Here is a 23665-nt window from a genome sequence, read left to right on the forward strand (position 1 = left end):
GGATGATTTCACACCTGCATATCACCTGGTTTTAATCAGCCACAGACACTGTGTAATTTAGGAGTGTCCCAGTTTAAAGGGGTAGTATGGTAAGCCTAATTATTCTGCACTACTTGCTGTTACTAAAGCTTGGTATATATTTACTTGCAATTAATTGCAATTTGCAAAGCTAAACTGCAAGATTTCTCCTTTTATTATAATTAGGGACAATCATGTAAAGTGCAAAAAAATAATCTTGTTTTATTTGAGCAAACACTGTAATCTAATAGAATGAAAATTATTCCTTATAGTAAGAGAATTGTGACAATTTTAAGCTATTTAGAACTGGAGATTTCTATAAAATCTCTTTTTTTCCATTCCACCCTATACATCAAAGGGTAAATAGCACGGTGATAAAGTCTCAGCCAATCAGCTCCTAACTGCCACCTTACAGGCTGTGTTTAAAAAATGACAGTTATGAGCTGATTTGGTTAGTACGTACTGTTTACTCTCCAAGGCTTGATAAATAGGCTCCTTCCATCACAAGGAGCCCTCTGCAGCTGCTGATTTGGATGACATTTACATACTCCATGCTTGGGAACCAGCTCTGTTCTCCTGTGTGTGATATCAGGTGCACCGATTGGGCTAGCTGGAAAACCTGACCTGGCAGGTGGGCCGGTTTTAAAGCTTAATGCACCTGTTTGTTATACATATGGGTTTCTGGGACTCCACTGGTTAATGGTCAGGCCCCTTTGATTGCGGAACGTTTATTAGGCCTGAGCGCAGTTGGGTGGGAGCATCTAGTGGTGGGCTTGTGGGTGTGATTTGTGCAGTGTGTGGATGTGGTCAGGATCATACTGAGGTAAGGTCTATGTCAGACAGGTACACTTTTACACTCTTATTATGTAATAGTTTTACTGTATGTTTTATTTAGTGGCTTGTTCCCAGCTGACCTAGTCTATAATCCCTGACTAGTATACGCTGCTACAGACCTCACCAAGTGCAAACTATAACATACAGGGTGGATGCCACTATACAATGCCTGCAGTTCCCTATTTATTCCTCCTAAAGATAAACTGGTTGGGTGTATAGTTTATGGTATATTTATATAAGGGATGCACAGAATAGAGACTGAATTAGGGGTCTACTTGTTCATTTTTACAATGTATCCATGCAAAGTAGCATTTAATGTGGTGGCAATATGGCTTGTGTCTTGTTGGCAATTTACCAAGCCTGGGTTCCTGTACAGAGGCTTTCTCCCCCCTCATCAGCAGCAATAACCCTGCTAGGGCAGAATCCAGGCAATATGCACAGTGCAGTGAGACCTGACCCGGTGGGGTTCTGTGCAGCCTCCCCAGCTCTGCAAACTCCCCCCCCACCCCAGTGAAAGGTGACTTCATCGGAACATGGGGTTACCCAGTGGTGGAAAAGATCTTGTTACCATTAGAACATGTCTGACTAGGCTTTCAGTTCCACTTATAGTTATAAAGAGTACTTTTATTTCATTTTATTTTTGTATTTCCTGTTGAGGGGGGGGGGAATGTTCACTGCTGTGATCCTTACTTAGGCTGGCCATGTTTGGCACAAGGCAGCTTTCACTGTATCCATAGGATCTGACTACCGATAAAAACCACTTGGCCCATCTAGTCTGAACCGGCCACCCCACCCCCCCCCAAGCCGCCTTCCCCTTTTTTTTTTTTTTTTTTTTTTTTGTAATCTCAACCCTTTTTTAACCTTAATTCCTTAATTCTTTGTAAGGATATTCATGTCTATCCCAAGCATGTTTAAATTGCTTTACAGTCTTAGCCTCTACCACCTCTGATGGGAGTCTATTTGCTTATCAACTACCCTTTCTGTGAAGTAATATTTCCTTAAATTTCCCCTGAACCTCCCCCCTTCCAGTCTCAGTGTATTCCCTCAAGTTCTAATACTGCCCTTCCTTTGAAGAATGTTTCCCTCCTGAACTTTAAGACCCTTGGTATATTTGGAAGTTTGTATCATGTCCCCCCTTTCCCTTCTCTGCTCCAAGCTATACATGTTAAGATCTTTTAGCCTTTCCGGGTAAGTTTTGTGATGTAGGCCATGCACCATTTTAGTTGCCCTTCTTTGTACACTCTCATTTATATCCTTCTGGAGATATGGTTTCCAGAACTGGACACAGTATTCCAGATGGGGCCGTACCAATGACCTATACAGTGGCATTATCACTTCTTTTTTCCTGCTACTGATTCCTCTCCCTATGCAACCAAGCATCTGACTTGCCTTTCTCATTGCTTTGTTACATTGCTTTCCTGCCTTTATCACCTGAGGTAATGACTCCTAAATCCCTTTCCTCCTCAGTAGTTCCCAGTATAGTACCCTTGGTACTATATTTAGCCTTTGGGGTTTTGAGACTTAAGTGCATGACTTTGCATTTTTTAGCATTAAACTTGCCATGTTCTTGACTATTTCTCAAGCCTACCTAGATCCGTGGATAGATAGGGTGCAGCCTCCTCTGACACATGTTACCTTCCTCTGATAGGTTTTTTTATGTCGTTCATACATTTGCCATCTGAGATGTGCTGGATCAAAACCCTTTCATAGAAGTGTTATACGATCACCCTGCACTGTCTTGTGCCCTGTAACTTTCTGATTGTTCCGTTTTACAGCAATGGATCTGAAGTTGTTCCTTTATGTTGGCTCCTTCCTGTGCCTGACGGGTAAGTGGGTTTGTACATACTGTTACATATTTTCTTTTGTAGCTTTTATCAAAGAGCAAAATGAAATGGGGTGGGGGGGGGGGGGGTGCGTATTGCAGATAAACAGATGCCATAGTAAAAAGTGGTCCCTATTTAAGGATCTCGGTGAAGGCTGATGACAAACCTAATCCAACCATCTTTCATATAAGGTGACCTCTTGCCCATAGCAACCAGCTTCTATTATTGGTTGACAAATGATGTGTCGATTTACCAGCAGGTGACTTCTCAACTTTTTTTTTTTTTTTTTTCTTTGCGTTCTATTTTTGGGTCGTGTGATCAGCCAGGCTCAGACTTGGCTGTAGTGCAGAGCCAGCCCTAACCAACCTGATGCCCTGTGCAAGATACTGACTAGTGCCCTCTAGCACCGCCACTAGTTCCGCCTCTGACCCTGCACCCCTTTCCCAGCACCATCAACCATAGCAGTCCTCATTTTGGTGCTCCTACCCCCTATATTTTAAGTAGGAACAGTGCGCACAGCCCAAAAAGTGTATGTTCTTGCTGGGAAGGGGCATGGCCACACAATAGTACCCCCAATTCAAATTATGCCGTACAGTATTGCAACTTTATTCACATTTTATCATGCGATAGTGTCCCTTATTCACGTTACATCACACAGTAGTACCACTTTACCTTTATATATGTTGCTCCTCACAGTAGTGCCTCTTATTCACATTATATCTCACTGAATTGCTCCTCATTTAGAATACACCACACCATATTGCTCTTTATTCACATTGGATCACAGTAGAGCACCTTATACACATAATGCCACATTATTAATGCATTTATACACATACCACACAGTAATGCCTCTTACTGACACTCATTATTAATTTCTCTGACGTCCTAGTGGATGCTGGGTACTCCGTAAGGACCATGGGGAATAGACGGGCTCCGCAGGAGACTGGGCACTCTAAAGAAAAGATTAGGTACTACATCTGGTGTGCATTGGCCCCTCCTCCAGACCTCAGTTAGAATCTGTGCCCGGCCAAAGCTGGATGCACTCTAGGGGCTCTCCTGAGCTTCCTAGAAAGAAAAGTATTTCTTAGGTTTTTTATTTTCAGTGAGTTCTGCTGGCAACAGACTCACTGCTACGTGGGACTTAGGGGAGAGAAGCAAACCTACCTGCTTGCAGCTAGCTTGTGCTTCTAGGCTACTGGACACCATTAGCTCCAGAGGGATCGAACACAGGGCCCGATCGTCCGGAGCCGCGCCGCCGTCCCCCTTGCTGAGCCAGAAGACGGAAGAAACTGGAGAAAATCGGAGGCTGAAGACTTCGGTCTTCATTAAGGTAGCGCGCAGCTGTGCGCCATTGCTCCCTATGCACACCACACACTCCGGTCACTGATGGGTGCAAGGCGCTGGGGGGGGGGGGGTGCCCTGGGCAGCAATTAGAGTACCTTACATGGCAAATTGGCATATAATACAGTTTTTAAGCTGTATATGTGCATAATCCCCCGCCATTATACAGATAAAAAAGCGGGAGAAGCCTGCCGAGAAGGGGGCGGGGCTATCTTCCTCAGCACACCGGCGCCATTTTCTCTTCACAGCTCCCCAGGCTCTCCCCTGCAGTTTCCAGACATCAAGGGTAAAAAAGAGAGGGGGGGCACTAAATTTAGGCGCAAAACTATATATAAAGGAAGCTATAGGGAAAATCGCTTTTGTTAGTGTAAATCCCTGATTATATAGCGCTGTGGTGTGTGTGCTGGCATACTCTCTCTCTGTCTCCCCAAAGGACTTTGTGGGGTCCTGTCCTCAGTCAGAGCATTCCCTGTGTGTGTGCAGGTACGGCTGTGTCAACATGTTTGATGAGGACGCTTACGTGGAGGCGGAGCAGGTGCCGATAAGTGTGATGTCGCCCCCTGCGGGGCCGACACCTGAGTGGATGGATATGTGGAAGGTATTAACCGACAGTGTCAACTCCTTGCATAAAAGGTTCGATGACGTAGCTTTGGGACAGCCGGCATCTCAGCCCGCGCCTGCCCAGGGACTCAAACGCCCGCTACCTCAGATGGCTGACACAGATGTCGACACGGAGTCTGACTCCAGTGTCGACGAGGATGAGACAAATATACAATCCACTAGGGCCATCCGATGTATGATTACGGCAATGAAAAATGTGTTGCACATTTCTGACATTAACCCGGTTACCACAAAAAAGGGTATTATGTTTGGCCAGTGACTTTTCCCCCATCTGATGAGTTAAACGAATTGTGTGAAGCGTGGGGTTCCCCAGGTAAGAAACTAGTAATTTCTAAGCGGTTACTAATGGCGTACCCTTTCCCGCCAACGGATAGGTTACGCTGGGAGACATCCCCTAAGGTGGACTAAGCGCTCACACGCTTATCAAAAAAGGTGGCACTGCCGTCTCAGGATACGGCCACCTTAAAGGAGCCTGCAGATAGAAAGCAGGAGGCTATCCTGAAGTCTGTGTATACACACTCGGGTACTATACTGAGACCTGCTATTGCTTCAGCATGGATGTGCAGTGCTGCAGCAGCGTGGTCTGATTCCCTGTCTGATGACATTTATTCCCTTGACAGGGACACCATATTACTAACCATAGAGCATATTAAAGACGTAGTCTTATATATGAGAGATGCACAGAGGGACATTTGCCGGCTGGCATCTAGAATTAATGCGATGTCCATTTCTGCCAGGAGAGTATTATGGACTCGGCAGTGGACGGGTGATGCTGATTAAAAAAGGCACATGGAAATTTTGCCTTATAAGGGTGAGGAATTGTTTGGGGACGGTCTTTCGGACCTCGTATCCACAGCAACAGCTGGGAAGTCGACTTTTTTACCTCAGGTTCCCTCACAGCCTAAGAGAGCACCGTATTATCAAGTATAGTCCTTTTGGCCTCAGAAAGGCAAGTGGGTTAGAGGCGTATCCTTTCTGCCCAGAGGCAGGGGTAGAGGGAAAAAGCTGCACCATACAGCCAGTTCCCAAGAACAAAAATCCTCCCCTGCTTCCACTAAGTCCACCGCATGACGCTGGGGCTCCACATGTGGAGCCAGGTGCGGTGGGGGCCCGTCTCCAGAACTTCAGCGACCGGTGGGTTCGCTCACAGGTGGATCTCTGGGTTCTAAAAGTGATATCTCAGGGATACAAGCTGGAATTCGAGACGTCTCCCCCTCGCCGTTACCTCAAATCGGCCTTGCCAGCTACTCCCCAGGACAGGGAGGTAGTACTGGTGGCAATTCACAAGCTGTACCTCCAGCAGGTGATAATAAAAGTTCCCCTCCAACAGGGACGGGGTTACTATTCCACAATGTTTGTGGTACCGAAACCAGACTGTTCGGTGAGACCCATTCTAAATTTGAAATCCTTGAACACTTATATAAGGAAGTTCAAGTTCAAAATGGAATCGCTCAGGGCGGTTATTGCAAGCCTGGAGGAGGGGGATTACATGGTATCACTGGACATCAAGGATGCTTACCTACATGTCCCCATTTACCCACCTCACCAGGTTTACCTCCGTTTTGTGGTACAGGACTGCCATTACTAATTCCAGACGTTGCCGTTTGGTCTGTCCACGGCACCGAGGGTATTTACCAAAGTAATGGCCGAAATGATACTCCTTCGAAAGAAGGGAGTTATAATTATCCCGTACTTGGATGATCTCCTTATAAAGGCGAGGTCCAGGGAGCAGTTGTTGGTCGGAGTAGCACTATCTCAGGAAGTGCTACAATAGCACGGCTGGATTCTGAATATCCCGAAGTCGCAGCTGGTTCCTACAATGCGTCTGCTGTTCCTGGGTATGATTCTGGACACAGAACAGAAGAAGGTGTTTCTCCCGGAGGAGAAGGCCAAGGAGTTGTCATCTCTGGTCATAGACCTCCTAAAACCAAAACAGGTGTCGGTGCATCACTGCACGCGAGTCCTGGGAAAGATGGTAGCTTCTTACGAGGCAATTCCATTCGGCAGGTTCCATGCACAAATCTTTCAGTGGGATCTGTTAGACAAGTGGTCCGGATCGCATCTTCAGATGCATCGGCTGATCACCCTGTCCCCGAGGGCCAGGGTGTCTCTGCTGTGGTGGCTGCAGAGTGCTCATCTTCTCGAGGGCCGCAGATTCGGCATACAGAACTGGATCCTGGTGACCACGGATGCAAGCCTCCGAGGTTGGGGGGCAGTCACTCAGGGAAGAAACTTCCAAGGACAATGGTCGAGTCAGGAAGCTTCCCTACACATAAATTTTCTGGAACTAAGGGCCATTTACAATGCCCTAAGTCAGGCAAGACCCCTGCTTCAAAACCAGCCGGTGCTGATTCAGTCAGACAACATCACGGCGGTCGCCCATGTAAACCGACAGGGCGGCACAAGAAGCAGGATGGCGATGGCAGAAGCCACAAGGATTCTCCGATGGGCGGAAAATCGCGTGATAGCACTGTCAGCAGTGTTCATTCCGGGAGTGGACAACTGGGAAGCAGACTTCCTCAGCAGGCACGACCTCCACCCGGGAGAGTGGGGACTTCATCCAGAAGTCTTCCAGCTGATTGTAAATCGTTGGGAAAGGCCACAGGTGGACATGATGGCGTCCCGCCTCAACAAAAAGCTAAAAAGATGTTGTGCCAGGTCAAGGGACCCTCAGGCAATAGCTGTGGACGCTCTAGTGACACCGTGGGTGTACCAGTCGGTTTATGTGTTCCCTCCTCTTCCTCTCATACCAAAGGTACTGAGGATAATAAGAAAGAGATGAGTAAGAACTATACTCATCATTCCGGATTGGCCAAGAAGGACTTGGTACCCGGAACTACAAGAAATGATCTCAGAGGACCCTTGGCCTCTGCCTCTCAGACAGGACCTGCTACAGCAGGGGCCCTGTCTGTTCCAAGACTTACCACGACTGGATTTGACGGCATGGCGGTTGAACGCCGGATCCTGATGGAAAAGGACATTCCAGTTGAAGTCATTCCTACACTGATAAAAGCTAGGAAGGATGTGACTGCAAAACATTATCACCGCATATGGCGAAAATGTTGCTTGGTGTGAGGCTATGAAGGCCCCAATGGAAGAATTTCAGCTGGGTCGATTTCTGCACTTCCTACAGTCAGGAGTGACTATGGGCCTTAAATTGGGATCCATTAAAGTCCAGATTTCGGCCCTGTCTATTTTCTTTCAAAAAGAACTGGCTTCACTGCCTGAAGTTCAGACGTTTGTTAAGGGAGTGCTGCATATTCAGCCCCCAGTGGCACCTTGGGATCTCAACGTTGTGTTGGATTTCCTAAAATCACATTGGTTTGAGCCACTTCAGACCGTGGAGTTGAAATATCTCACGTGGAAAGTGGTCATGCTTTTGGCCTTGGCTTCGGCTAGGCGTGTGTCAGAATTGGCGGCTTTGTCATGTAAAAGCCCCTATCTGATCTTCCATATGGACAGGGCAGAATTGAGGACTCGTCCCCAATTTCTCCCTAAGGTGGTATCAGCGTTTCATTTGAACCAACCTATTGTAGGTGCCTGCGGCTACTCAGGACTTGGAGGCTTCCAAGTTGCTGGACGTAGTCCGGGCCCTGAAAATCTGTTTCCAGGATGGCCAGAGTCAGAAAAACTGACTCGCTGTTTATCCTGCATGCACCCAACAAGCTGGGTGCTCCTGCTTCTAAGCAGACTATTGCTCGCTGGATCTGTTGCACGATTCAACTTGCACATTCTGTGGCTGGACTGCCGCATCCTAAATCGGTCAAAGCCCATTCCACGAGGAAGGTGGGCTCTTGGGCGGCTGCCCGAGGGGTCTCGGCTTTACAACTTTGCCGAGCTGCTACCTGGTCGGGATCAAACACGTTTGCAAAATTCTACAAGTTTGATACCCTGGCTGAAGAGGACCTTGAGTTTGCTCATTCGGTGCTGCAGAGTCATCCACACTCTCCCGCCCGTTTGAGAGCTTTGGTATAATCCCCATGGTCCTTACGGAGTACCCGGCATCCACTAGGACGTCAGAGAAAATAAGATTTTACTCACCGGTAAATCTATTTCTCGTAGATCGTAGTGGATGCTGGGAGCCCGTCCCAAGTGCAGAATTCTGCAATACTTGTATATAGTTATTGCTTAACTATAGGGTTTTTTGTTCTGAGCCATCAGTTTAATGAGGCTCAGTTGTTGTTGTTGTTCATACTGTTAACTGGGTATAATTATCACAAGTTGTACTGTGTGGCTGGTATGAGTCTTACCCTGGATTCCAAATCCTTTCCTAGTAATGTCAGCTCTTTCGGGCACAGTTTCCCTAACTGAGGTCTGGAGGAGGGGCATAGAGGGAGGAGCCTGTGCACACCAGATATAGTACCTAATCTTTTCTTTAGAGTGCCCAGTCTCCTGCGGAGCCCGTCTATTCCCCATGGTCCTTACGGAGTACCCAGCATCCACTACGGACTACGAGAAATAGATTTACCGGTGAGTAAAATCTTATTTTTTCTCAAACATAATACACCTTACACATTATTCCAACCTTTTAATGCCCTTATACACATAATGTCCCTTACACATATGCCGCACATTAGTGCCCTTATACACATATTGACACATAGTGCCCCTTTCACATATGCTGAACACTACTGCACAACCACCCCACCCATACACGGCACTCACATGGCCGCTAACAATGTGACCTCTGCCTCTGCTTGGATACAGATGTGTCCTCACATCTTTCCTCAATATGCCATGCAGCAGGAGATGCCTGGCGTGAGGCAGCTCTGCTAATGTCGGGTGCCTTTTTTTTGTGGCTAGGATGCACAAGCAGCTTCTGCTGATTAAAATGATCTGTGTCATGCCTATATTCTGTGTGTGGCTGTATCTGCATACAAAATTCTACTGTACATCACGGTGATTTCCAGGAATACACTAATGTAGCATTCCATATGAAGATACAGCTGCAGTCACACACAGAATATAGGCATGCCACATATTATTTTAATCGGCAGAAACTGCTTGTTCCCCTAGGCATTTGCCTATTCCTAGGGCCAGCTTTGCTGTAGTTTTTATGCAGGAACTGCAGTCTTACTGCATATGGTTTCCCTGACCACATTCTTTAGGAACACCCAGATCACCATCTACCTATGAAAGGGAAATTATATTTGTTGGTTTTTCTAGGACCTGGCATTCTAAGGACTGTTGTGTTACCAATGAAAGCTGACATTTAAAAATATTCCAGATAAAACTTGGCCATACTCCTCAATTCCAGCAAGAACATATCTGGTGGCAACCAACAGAAGTTCTTACTCAACCACTAAAGGTTTCTCCTGTATTAGACCGGGGCATGGAATACTAAATAACTCCAAACTTAGTCCTTGAAGGCACTCTGGGTCAGAAAGCGTGAATTAACTGCTCCAATTTTAACTTTATTTTAGTCTCGTTAAAGTGGCTGACCTAATTTGAGTACACCACCTACCTGTGAGCAGCTTCATTTAACTCTCGGCCCTTTAGTACAACTGCAAACCAATCCTAACTTGTCTGGCAGCCACCATGTTTCACAGGAGCCTGCAGCTGTCTTTACAGGCCGCTGCATCACAAGGAACGTGTGATCCTTCTCAAGGGCGTACCAAGCCTATATTTTTATTTTGGCATGAGAATTTATTCTGGCATCCCTTAGTAAAATAGGGGTGTGGCTTCATGAGGAAGGGGTGTGGCCACATAATTGTATCAATTCAGATTACACCACGCAGCGGAGCCGCTTATACACATTACATAGACTGTAAACTGGTGTAAGCCAATGAGAAGCTGCCGAGTGGCAGTTTCTCATTGGCTGGCGGTCCACGAGCTGTGGTTGGTGTGCAATTGGTGCCAGATTCAAAGCGCAGCATCTCTTGATTGGCAGCTGGTCCACAGGAATGGCTGGCAGCCGCTAACAACTTCAAAAACTGCAGCCGGCAACCAGCTACGCTCCCTGCTCCTCCTGTCTCTCTCCCAGCAGAGCCAGAGGTGTGTCTGAGGGAAATGACGGGAGCAGGGGGTGAGAGAGAATCGGAGTCTGAAGGGTAGCAAGGGGTGAGATGGGGGAGTGACACACAGGGAGTGAGGTCAGTGACGTGCAGTAGTGAGAGACTGCGCCTTTCCTGTACCACTAACCTTTGCGTCAGAGTTTTGACTGTGTAAAGTATATGAAAAATACAAAGAATATATTAAATATTTTCTCTGCATTATTCTAATCACTTTTATAGCTAAAGCTCTGTCGTAAGGACTGGCAGGGGAGCCGGCGCATCTTCCCCCTATCTATCGTTTCTGCACTTCTCTGATTAACTCTCCAAAATTCCAGGAGTTTACTGCTGCACCTGTGTATAATGCCCAGATGGACCCTCTGGCTGAAATATGTGTGTAAGTCTGGCTCTGGTGCTAGTCATTGCCACCTGAGCCATTTAGCTTGCCACACGTCCCTATGAGATGTATAGGGGCAAGTAAAGAAGCGAGAATCGGGTGATCAGACACAAAGGAGGGTATATAGGCAGTAAGAGGGTCACCTAGGATGAAGAAATGGACACATGAGGAGAGTGGCAGACAAAGGAAACAAGAAAGCAGAGGGGACACATGGAACACATATGAGCAAAGGTTGTTCAACACCTCTAAGGCTGGGGGGGGGGACGACGACACTGCTGTGTGCATTGTGTAAAGGGCACTAATATGTGGGGCAATGTGAATAATATGCTACTGTGAGGTGGTGTTGTGAATTGGTACTATTGTGTGGCAATGCCTCCTCTTAGTGAGGCCACCCACTTTTGCATCACGTGGGAGATGATTTTCCCCCCTCCTCCAGGACCACTTTAAGCGCTGTAGACCTCCATCTGACCTTATAAACCAGTGGTTTTTCAATGCTAATCTTAAGTACAGGTCATGTTTTTAGAATACAATTATTTCACCTTTTCATAATTCAAGGTATTACCTGCTCTTCAGGACTGCAGTACAAGGCCACTTCTACATTCTGAAAGGGATTCTGAAACCTGACTTGATGGTCTATTCTCTAGGCATGTTAGCTTCTCACCATGGTGGATCCCAGTCTCTAGTGCCTGTATAATAGCAAATAGCAATGTCTAACTCGCCTGAAGCAAGTCCTAACACTCCTCAAACAGCAGCTAGCTACAGTATAGTTGTCCAATGCAGCTGCAAATGACATATGGTATTTGCTGCAGGTGCATGTGGAAACATTGCAAGAGAACTGTGCAGTAGTCATTCCTTAACTTATTGGAACTGAATTTATTATGTCTGATCTAAAAGGTGGTTTATTTTTTACAAAACTGTTGTGAAACCTTTAACTTTTTTTTAATGTTCTTTTTCTTCTGCCCCCCCCCCCCCCCCCCCCCGCCCCTTCTCACCATGCTGCACACAGTATCTTTATTCATGACACCTCTGTCTGCACTACCTGCTTCACCAGACTATTCACCAACAGCAGATACAGTCCAACCCAGCAGCTCCACCACTCCACCACCATTTTCCATATCAACATCTACTCTACCAGCCATCAGTGCCACAGCTCAACCTCCAGCATCTACTCCACCACCTAACAGGTACAGCACTCAACCACCAGCTTCCACCCCAGCAGAATCTATTTCCCTACTCAATGGCTCTACAGCTCCACCAACAGTCTCCATTTCAACATCTACTCTACCAGTCATCAGCGCCACAGCTCAACCCCTAGCATCTACAGCAGAATCTACTCCACCTAGCAGCTACGCCACTTCAAAACCAGTTTCCATACCACCAGAATCTACTCAAGCTCTCGGCAAATATACCACTCCACCACTGGCCTCCGTTCTTGCAGCAGCTATATCTCCAACCAGCAGCTACACGGCTCCACCGCCAGATCTCCTACCAACATCTACTCTACCATACAGCACCTACACTGCTGCACCACTGACTGCATCTCCTCCAGCATCCAGCAACTACTCCACTCCCCCGCCAGTTTCCATTCCAACAGCAGATACAGGAAGCTCAGGAATTCCGGTGTTTCAGGATTATCTACCTTCGACTACAACCAGTTGCAGTTTAAAGCTTGGCAATAATACTCTACAGTTTGGTGATGGGCTAAAAATGCAACTGATTCCTGGAGAGTGCAACTTGGTCTTGGCAAAGCTATGCAATAATAGTATTACACAAGTTTTCTTTTCAGTAAGCATCGGAAAGCAAGAAAATGAGCCTGCTACAAGTATTGTAGTGGAGATCTATGAGCAGCTCTTTTTTGTGAAGATGAATGGTGGCGAGAACGGTGTATGGGTAAGACAAGATGTTTGACTTTTTTTGTTTGAAATTGAACCTGTTTAACCTCTCTAACGTTACAGTATATGTATTAAAATCACTGCTTGGTAGGGGCGTTGACCCATGGAATATTCAGCTTTTAGTTTTTTGCGTAGTTTAAAAAAAACAAAAAGCAAGTCTAGACTTGGCCTAAAGATCAGCCAACATGAAAATTATACAACGTGGTGGTCTCATTGTTGACCTCTATCAAACTATTTGAGAGGATTCTGCCACTGTAAATTGGTATTTTCTAGGTTTTCAAATGTAAGCAATAGGCATATAAATTGTTCTTTGTAGTATTTGTCCAAACTGCTTGAAGAGCTTACCGTATTTTTGTCCTTATGCTTTTTCTCTCCTACTGTACTTCTGAACTGATCAGAGCAGTTTAGATCATTGTGGTGGTGTGGGCCAGTTTGATAATAACAGAACTGACTTTACCCCTAAGTTTGGATAGGAAACTCAAGTATTGCAAATATAAACCTGGTCTAGACCCAAAATGTTTAACATATGCTCACCCTGCGTTTCTTCAGACCTTCATCAGGTTTTAGTATCATCCTTCTGTAACACTGTAGTTTGTTCAATGGCTTAAATGGTGTCACTGACACAAGTTCAATTGTGTTAATCTAGGTATTGTGCAAGCAGTATGGTCCATATTAATTTTTGTCCCAAAGGATTCCTTTCGTGGGCTATGGCAATGGGGTGGAAGACCCATGTAAATCTGGTTCTACCCTCATCTTTTCTTAGTCTATTGCCCTAAAGCTACTTGGCTTACCTTGCTCCATCCTACAGGGGAATAAAGGAGGGAGAGGAGTCGCAGACACATCAGACTAACAGGAAGTGTGTGTGGCGGTGGGGGGGGGCGGCGTGTTGCTTAGGTGGTGGACTTCATGTGATAAACTCCAATACAAAGTCGAACTTCGGTGTTTGGAAACCTTTTTCTTTTTATATTGTAAACATTCTCTGTAGTGTCTTCTAAGGCATTGAAGAGCAGTTTGCATTTGGTACTGTGCAAGATAATTTTAAAGTCTTCATTATTATGACAATGTTGCTGTAAATACTATAATTTTATTTATTTTTCACTTTAAACTTGTTTACAAAAGTTCCAATTTGGGTTTTTCTCAGGTCAATGGTTGGCTGACTGATCTACCTGCCTACCTGATCCCTCAATCACTCAAACTGAGCAGCAATGGTTCTCGGTTAGTACTGGAGGCAGACTTTGGTCTGGTCATACAGTGGGATCAAGATGGCCTTCTAGAAATTAAGCTTCCTATTGCTTACCAAGATAACCTATGTGGTGGATTGTGTATGCACCAGGATGCAACCATTAAAGATGTGGAGATGTCGTATGAACGGCCCCAAGTCCCAAGCCAATGCTATGTAGCAGCAGCTGGGAATGTGGTCTGTAGCCTCGATAAAAGTAGAAGGTTCAACGTCTGCAGCCTGTTCTTGGGTGAAGATGGCCCATTTGAGAAATGCCTCAATATAGTCAACCCTGATTACTTTGCTTCATGCCAGAGTCATCTCTGTGGCAGCAGTGAAGATGCCGGTTTGACTTGCAGGGATCTTCAAGACTACGCAGCTGTGTGTCAATCCCTTGGCATCGCCATTAAGCCTTGGCGGGATGCAGCCTTCTGCCGTAAGTCTAATGATATTGTAATTTCTTAAAATATATTGCTAGTGCCATAGACACTTAGGGGAACATTTACTAAGTAATAAGAGCGAAGAAGTGAGCCAGTGGAGAAGTTACCCCATCAACCATCAGCTCTAGCATTTTATAGTATGCAAATTATAGATGTTACTGTTGATTGGTTGCCATTGGCAACTTCTCTACTGGCTCACTTCTCTGCTCTTATCACTGCTTAGTAAATGTCCCCATAAGATCTAAAGGGATTCCTACTATTAAATGTACTTTACCAGTGAAGGCACCTTTGCCTCCAAAACTTACTGAGTTTTATTCTCCTCCTTATGTGAAGTCTCTCATAGGATTTCATTATCTACAGTCCAGCTTCAATCGGTTTATAATTAGCTTTTATACATGACTGGGAGATTGAAATCATATGGTCCCTAACAGGTATTCTATTTTAAACGTTAATGACCAATGGTAACCAAAGCCATGGGCTAGGCAAATTGTTGGATGGGGTGGCTCAAGAACCCTTTAAATGGGATATGTTTATATGTAATGTTATCTAGAGGGGTGTATATACAGTGTACAACTGTGGCATGTAGGACCCATGGGGGAAATGCAGTGGTAGGTACCCATGGTTATAGGATGTGGCCAGTTACATAGGGTGCGACCAGCCCCCACAGAGGCTTGGACAGCTATTAAAGACCATTGTCTCTGATCCTCTAGTAACAGTGAGTGTGGTCTGTAACCTGACAGAGGGGTAGGACCTCATTGCATCAGTTAGCGGAAACACTGTTGCAAAGAGGCAACAGAAGACTATCATATTGAGGAACTCTGCTATTTTTGAACAAGATTCCTGAGGAATAATATTACATAGTATATGTACAGGATTGTGTTTATTGAATTCAAATTTTTTTTTGTTTGTGTCGTAATTTGTTTGATACTACGCATCCATCTTCTACTTTAAAAAGAAGCCCATCGGCTTCTATTAGGTAGCGCCCTCGACAGTTGGGGTTGCCTACTGGGTCCAAGCTCCTTTTGTACCTTTCTCAAAATTGTGACAGTGTAAAACACAATGTTGTGCGACGCATGGTCAGCAGTCCCTATTCTCTTACCTGTGTCTCAGTTTAGCACCCTTCTCACGCTGCTATAGAATGCAAACCTGTCATGTGCAGGGTACGCATACTTTAGGCTTCTATCGCATTCACAGTGTGAAACGGACACATTCCGTATAAAATACAAAGTGACGGATGCCTGGCGCAGCCTATGGCACTTGGGGTTTAATTTGTCAAGTGATAAAACTTGTGAATGGCTGGAGCACCATCATGTGCAATGAGTGGAATCAATCGGTTACTGTCACATGTTTGAAAAATAAGTTGGGAGCTGATTGGCTGGCTGAATTACCATCTATCATATACAACTAGTTTGATTATTCATTGACCCTTTGCACTGGGGATAATGGAGAAAAACATCTGTGTGTTGCCACCAGAAGCATCTCCACCATACCATCTGCTGCAGAAAGTTTGTACAGTAGCTAATGCTTCTCCTCCTGTGATATTTCTAGCATTCCCGTGTCCTCAAGGAGGAGAGTACGAACTTTGCATAGACCCATGTAGTGACTGCAGGAAGCTCGACTGTTCCGGAAACTGCACGGAAGGCTGTCGCTGCATGAATGGATTGCTATGGGATGGAACAGACTGTGTCCCTATGAACATGTGCATGGCATATGGAAATAGCCAGGTACGTCTCATCCTCTAGCACTTGACTTGCACTATGACTTGAGTGTCCTTTCGGTGATGTAATCATGGTTTCAATCTTCAGATGCAGATGAACACGACTGTCCCAATCCAGCCAAAATACCTCAGCTGTGACCCTAACGCAGAATCCCAGCGCAAGTGCCTCCTCTGTACTGTAAATGATTCAAACATCACAACATTTGGTGACTTTTCAAGTGGTCTGGCAGGAAATGGTGCATATGACCTACTGAGGAAGTGCCACCCGTCTCAGCCACAGTGGCTGAGAATTGTCCTGCTCCTGAATCCACCTGTGCTAGCCAGACTCCACGTTTTCTTTGAGCAGAGCTTTATCACCATTAATTCTGTCCTGGATGTTTGGGTGAGTGGGTACATAAATACATTGTTAATTACTTTGGGCAACGCTTGGTGTAATTGCTCCCTCAAGCCTCTCTAATTCTGCTGTGAACCTGCAGGAGTGACCATCTGCCCTAAAATTAGTGATCTGATGTGGTGGGTTTTGTTTCATCATTCAGATCCATAAGGAGCTGTGTAGTTGGTGGTCAGTGCTGGCACTTCCTGGTAAATTGATGGCACTTTCATAATTGTTGGTTCAGATGCCTGCATGGCTATCTCCATTGGTCGAGTGTTGGCTACACTGTTGCCCCATTCTTCAGGTTCCTTATATCGCAACCATGCTGTTGAAGTTGATCTGGTTTGCTCAAGCTATGGCAAACTGCTTACCTCAAGGTTCTCATCCGGCTGCCACATGCCCCTCTACGCTTCTGGCACCTGCTCTATTCTATGCTGCTGGGGAAAATCCCATTCTCATTGTCCAAAAGTCTAATTCCATCTGCCTCTAACCATTTTCATCCCTTGTCATCTATGTACAAGGTTGTTGAATTGTCAACCTTTAAAAAAAAAAAAATTATGCAAATGTATTTGTCTTCCAACAGGTAAATGGTAACATGATGGATCTACCTGTTACAGTGGCTCCAGACCTGTTCATTTCCAGATGGATGAATGTGGTTTCCATTGGCCAACCAGGGAAGATGGATCTTACGTTCAACTCCTCAGGAGAACTTGCCATTGAGGTTGCAGAGTCCTTCTCTATGGAGTATTGTGGAGCCTGTGCTTCAGGAAAAGCTTGGCCTAATTGATGTTCTACTGGAGATCAGAGGACTTGTCCTATTGGTAACTGGGTTATTTGTTGCTGCGACACGGCATATGTTCTTTTTATGCTATGCAGATTTCTCGTCTCATGCTACAGTTAATGTTGTGACTTGTCATTGGAGAACCAAGTGTTGGCACTGCACCACATTTGCTAATGAATAAAAGACTTAATGTAAAGTACTCATTCTCTCTTTTCCCCAAGTTTAAGAATGAACAACTTGGCACCATCCTTCTCGCATTTATTTTAATCAAAGACCTATTTGTGCCACACTTCTTCTTACACTATAAACAGACTGTATGGCAGCTTTAGTCACCTACCACTACTCCGCTGTCAGGAAAATGGGTATTTGACGCACAGGAGGGGAAGGGAGATCTTGCTCTGTACTCAGGAAATGACTCTTTTAGACCACTGATTCCTAAACTCTAGTGTCTATTTACTAAACTATGGATGATTAAGTACCAGCCAATCTGCCCCTAACTACCATGTCAGACTGTGTTTTAAATATTGAGTCCGGAGCTGATTGGCTGGTACTTTATCTACATCCAGGGCTTGGTAAATCCTCAAGGACACCAACAGTTCGTTTTCCAGGCCACCTAGCTGGTGCAGACGTGTATTCATTACTCTCTTTCACACTCTGAAAGATCCACAGGTGGAGTTGCTTATTTCACTTGTGATTCTGTGAGCAGACCTGGAAAACATGAATTGTTGGGGTTTTTTGAGGACTGAGGGGGACATTTACTAAGCAGGGAAGTGAGCCAGTGGAGAAGTTGCCCATGGCAACCAAACAGCACTGAAGTAACATCTATAATTTGCATACTATAAAATGATAGAGCTACCAATTGGTGGTTGGGGCAATAGGCAGCTCTAGCATTTTATAGTATGCAAATTTTGGATGTTACTTCAGTGCTGTTTGGTTGCCATGGGCAACTTCTACACTGGCTCATTTCTCCACTCATCACTGCTTAGTAAATGTCCCCCTGCTTTTGGAGCTCATTGTATAAAGCAGTTATTACCAAACTATTCGCAAGTTAAATTATCCATCCACCAAATTCTACAGTCAACTGAGAATCTATGATGTACTCCAGGTGATATTACTTTCAGCAATATCTTCTGTACATGTTCTCTCATTTGTCTCTGAGCCTGTCCCATCAGTTGCGTAAATCGGTTGTACACCTTTTTACTCCGGGCTTTTGACCTTTGTTAATCTAGGTCACGGCTTGGTTTACCAGGGTCCAGTGACCCAGGAATCCAACCTGGCTAGCTTGCAGGGTAATTCCCAGGAAGGACCTGCGGTGCAGTGTAAGATGGGACCAGTTTACTTCTTGGGAAAGCTGTGATTTAGAGACTCTCCTCTCACTGGCACTACACATGTGACCGCTGATGCCACCGACCCAGCAATAAGCTGGGTCCTAGTGCCTGTCTGATCAGGGGTGCATCCAGGTTGGAGTCGACTATAAAATCCCAGGTGTGACACTTTGGTATAAAAGTAGAGATGTGCACTTGAAATTTTTCGGGTTCGGTTCCGCGGCCGTGTTTTGGGTTCGACCGCGTTTTGGCAAAACCTCACCGAATTTTTTTTGTCGGATTCGGGTGTGTTTTGGATTCGGGTGTTTTTTTCAAAAAACACTAAAAAAAACAGCTTAAATCATAGAATTTGGGGGTAATTTTGATCCCAAAGTATTATTAACCTCAAAAACCATAATTTCCACTCATTTTCAGTCTATTCTGAATACCTCACACCTCCACTATTATTTTTAGTCCTAAAATTTGCACCGAGGTCGCTGGATGACTAAGCTAAGCGACCCTAGTGGCTGACAAACACCGGGCCCATCTAGGAGTGTCACGCAGGATGTCCCTTCCAAAAAACCCTCCCCAAACAGCACATGACGCAAATGAAAGAAAAAAGAGGTGCAAGATGGAATTGTCCTTGGGCCCTCCCACCCACCCTTATGTTGTATAAACAGGACATGCACACTTTAACCAACCCATCATTTCAGTGACAGGGTCTGCCACACGACTGTGACTGAAATGACGGGTTGGTTTGGACCCCCACCAAAAAAGAAGCAATTAATCTCTCCTTGCACAAACTGGCTCTACAGAGGCAAGATGTCCACCTCATCATCATCCTCCGATATATCACCGTGTACATCCCCCTCCTCACAGATTATCAATTCGTCCCTACTGGAATCCACCATCTCAGCTCCCTGTGTACTTTGTGGATGCAATTGCTGCTGGTCAATGTCTCCACGGAGGAATTGATTATAATTCATTTTAATGAACATCAGCTTCTCCACATTTTCTGGATGTAACCTCGTACGCCGATTGCTGACAAGGTGAGCGGCGGCACTAAACACTCTTTCGGAGTACACACTTGTGGGAGGGCAACTTAGGTAGAATAAAGCCAGTTTGTGCAAGGGCCTCCAAATTGCCTCTTTTTCCTGCCAGTATAAGTACGGACTGTGTGACGTGCCTACTTGGATGCGGTCACTCATATAATCCTCCACCATTCTTTCAATGGTGAGAGAATCATATGCAGTGACAGTAGACGACATGTCCGTAATCGTTGTCAGGTCCTTCAGTCCGGACCAGATGTCCGCATCAGCAGTCGCTCCAGACTGCCCTGCATCACCGCCAGCGGGTGGGCTCGGAATTCTGAGCCTTTTCCTCGCACCCCCAGTTGCGGGAGAATGTGAAGGAGGAGATGTTGACAGGTCGCGTTCCGCTTGACTTGACCATTTTCTCACCAGCAGGTCTTTGAACCCCAGCAGACTTGTGTCTGCCGGAAAGAGAGATCCAAGGTAGGCTTTAAATCTAGGATCGAGCATGGTGGCCAAAATGTAGTGCTCTGATTTCAACAGATTGACCACCCGTGAATCCTTGTTAAGCGAATTAAGGGCTCCATCCACAAGTCCCACATGCCTAGCGGAATCGCTCCGTGTTAGCTCCTCCTTCAATGTCTCCAGCTTCTTCTGCAAAAGCCTGATGAGGGGAATGACCTGACTCAGGCTGGCAGTGTCTGAACTGACTTCACGTGTGGCAAGTTCAAAGGGCATCAGAACCTTGCACAATGTTGAAATCATTCTCCACTGCGCTTGAGACAGGTGCATTCCACCTCCTATATCGTGCTGAATTGTATAGGCTTGAATGGCCTTTTGCTGCTCCTCCAACCTCTGAAGCATATAAAGGGTTGAATTCCACCTCGTTACCACTTCTTGCTTCAGATGATGGCAGGTTCAGTTGTTTTTGGTGGTGCTCCAGTCTTCTGTACGTGGTGCCTGTACGCCGAAAGTGTCCCGCAATTCTTCTGGCCACCGACAGCATCTCTTGCACACCCCTGTCGTTTTTTTAAAAAATTCTGCACAACCAAATTCAATGTATGTGCAAAACATGGGACGTGCTGGAATTTGCCCAGATTTAATGCACACACAATATTGCTGGCGTTGTCCGATGCCACAAATCCACAGGAGAGTCCAATTGGGGTAAGCCATTCCTCGATGATCTTCCTCAGTTGCCGTAAGAGGTTTTCAGCTGTGTGCGTATTCTGGAAAGCGGTGATACAAAGCGTAGCCTGCCTAGGAAAGAGTTGGCGTTTGCGAGATGCTGCTACTGGTGCCGCCGCTGCTGTTCTTGCGGCGGGAGTCCATACATCTACCCAGTGGGCTGTCACAGTCATATAGTCCTGACCCTGCCCTGCTCCACTTGTCCACATGTCCGTGGTTAAGTGGACATTGGGTACAACTGCATTTTTTAGGACACTGGTGAGTCTTTTTCTGACGTCCGTGTACATTCTCGGTATCGCCTGCCTAGAGAAGTGGAACCTAGATGGTATTTGGTAACGGGGGCACACTACCTCAATAAATTGTCTAGTTCCCTGTGAACTAACGGCGGATACCGGACGCACGTCTAACACCAACATAGTTGTCAAGGCCTCAGTTATCCGCTTTGCAGCAGGATGACTGCTGTGATATTTCATCTTCCTCGCAAAGGACTGTTGGACAGTCAATTGCTTACTGGAAGTAGTACAAGTGGGCTTACGACTTCCCCTCTGGGATGATGATCGACTCCCAGCAGCAACAACAGCAGCGCCAGCAGCAGTAGGCATTACACTCAAGGATGCATCGGAGGAATCCCAGGCAGGAGAGGACTCGTCAGAATTGCCAGTGACATGGCCTGCAGGACTATTGGCATTCCTGGGTAAGGAGGAAATTGACACTGAGGGAGTAGTTGGGGTGGTTTGCGTGAGCTTGGTTACAAAAGGAAGGGATTTACTGGTCAGTGGACTGCTTCCGCTGTCGCCCAAAGTTTTTGAACTTGTCACTGACTTATTATGAATGCGCTGCAGGTGACGTATAAGGGAGGATGTTCCGAGGTGGTTAACGTCCTTACCCCTACTTATTACAGCTTGACAAAGGCAACACACGGCTTGACACCTGTTGTCCGCATTTCTGTTGAAATACTTCCACACCGAAGAGCTGATTTTTTTGGTATTTTCACCAGGCATGTCAATGGCCATATTCCTCCCACGGACAACAGGTGTCTCCCCGGGTGCCTGACTTAAACAAACCACCTCACCATCAGAATCCTCCTGGTCAATTTCCTCCCCAGCAACACCCATATCCTCCTCATCCTGGTGTACTTCAACACTGACATCTTCAATCTGACTATCAGGAACTGGACTGCGGGTGCTCCTTCCCGCACTTGCAGGGGGCGTGCAAATGGTGGAAGGCGCATGCTCTTCATGTCCAGTGTTGGGAAGGTCAGGCATCGCAACCGACACAATTGGAGTCGGACTCTCCTTGTGGATTTGGGATTTCGAAGAACGCACAGTTCTTTGCGGTGCTACTGCTTTTGCCATCTTGAGTCTTTTCATTTTTCTAGCGAGAGGCTGAGTGCTTCCATCCTCATGTGAAGCTGAACCACTAGCCATGAACATAGGCCAGGGCATATTGGCAAGTTTACGCTTCTCCTCCGACAATTTTATTTTAGGTTTTGGAGTCCTTTTTTTACTGATATTTGGTGTTTTGGATTTTACATGCTCTGTACTATGACATTGGGCATCGGCCTTGGCAGACGACGTTGCTGGCATTTCATCGTCTCGGCCATGACTAGTGGCAGCAGCTTCAGCACGAGGTGGAAGTGGATCTTGATCTTTCCCTAATTTTGGAACCTCAACATTTTTGTTCTCCATATTTTAATAGGCACAATTAAAAGGCACCTCAGGTAAACAATGGAGATGGATGGATACTAGTATACTTATGGATGGACTGCCGACACAGAGGTAGCTACAGCCGTGGACTACCGTACTGTGTCTGCTGATAATATAGACTGGATGATAATGAGATGAAATCAATATATATGTATATATAATATCACTAGTACTGCAGCCGGACAGGTATATATATTTATTATGTAATGACTGATGACGGACCTGCTGGACACTGTCAGCTCAGCAGCACCGCAGACTGCTACAGTAAGCTACTATAGTAGTATGTATAAAGAAGAAAGAAAAAAAAAAACCACGGGTAGGTGGTATACAATTATGGATGGACTGCCGAGTGCCGACACAGAGGTAGCTACAGCCGTGGACTACCGTACTGTGTCTGCTGATAATATAGACTGGATGATAATGAGATGAAATCAATATATATGTATATATAATATCACTAGTACTGCAGCCGGACAGGTATATATATTTATTATGTAATGACTGATGACGGACCTGCTGGACCCTGTCAGCTCAGCAGCACCGCAGACTGCTACAGTAAGCTACTATAGTAGTATGTATAAAGAAGAAAGAAAAAAAAAAACACGGGTAGGTGGTATACAATTAAGGATGGACTGCCGAGTGCCGACACAGAGGTAGCTACAGCCGTGGACTACCGTACTGTGTCTGCTGATAATATAGACTGGATGATAATGAGATGAAATCAATATATATGTATATATAATATCACTAGTACTGCAGCCGGACAGGTATATATATTTATTATGTAATGACTGATGACGGACCTGCTGGACACTGTCAGCTCAGCAGCACCGCAGACTGCTACAGTAAGCTACTATAGTAGTATGTATAAAGAAGAAAGAAAAGAAAAAAACCACGGGTAGGTGGTATACAATTATGGATGGACTGCCGAGTGCCGACACAGAGGTAGCTACAGCCGTGGACTACCGTACTGTCTGCTGATAATATAGA

At 45.7% G+C, this 23665-nt stretch overlaps 1 protein-coding gene across 1 annotated transcript in view; it reads left to right on the top strand.

The window, feature by feature from the left end:
- Positions 1-17645, top strand: part of LOC134965836 (zonadhesin-like) — a 60236-nt gene extending 42591 nt beyond the window's left edge. Inside the window, exons 2-7 of the mRNA XM_063942213.1 lie at positions 2628-2678; positions 12034-12917; positions 14061-14574; positions 16127-16302; positions 16384-16677; positions 17252-17645. Coding sequence (XP_063798283.1) covers positions 2630-2678; positions 12034-12917; positions 14061-14574; positions 16127-16302; positions 16384-16677; positions 17252-17455 — 2121 coding nt within the window. The 5' untranslated portion in view covers positions 2628-2629 and the 3' untranslated portion in view covers positions 17456-17645. The remainder of the gene's footprint in view (positions 1-2627; positions 2679-12033; positions 12918-14060; positions 14575-16126; positions 16303-16383; positions 16678-17251) is intronic.
- The last annotated feature ends 6020 nt before the right edge of the window (positions 17646-23665 follow it).

The sequence above is a fragment of the Pseudophryne corroboree genome, chromosome 10 (genome assembly GCF_028390025.1).
Source record: "Pseudophryne corroboree isolate aPseCor3 chromosome 10, aPseCor3.hap2, whole genome shotgun sequence".
NCBI classification, from domain to species: Eukaryota; Metazoa; Chordata; class Amphibia; order Anura; family Myobatrachidae; genus Pseudophryne; species Pseudophryne corroboree.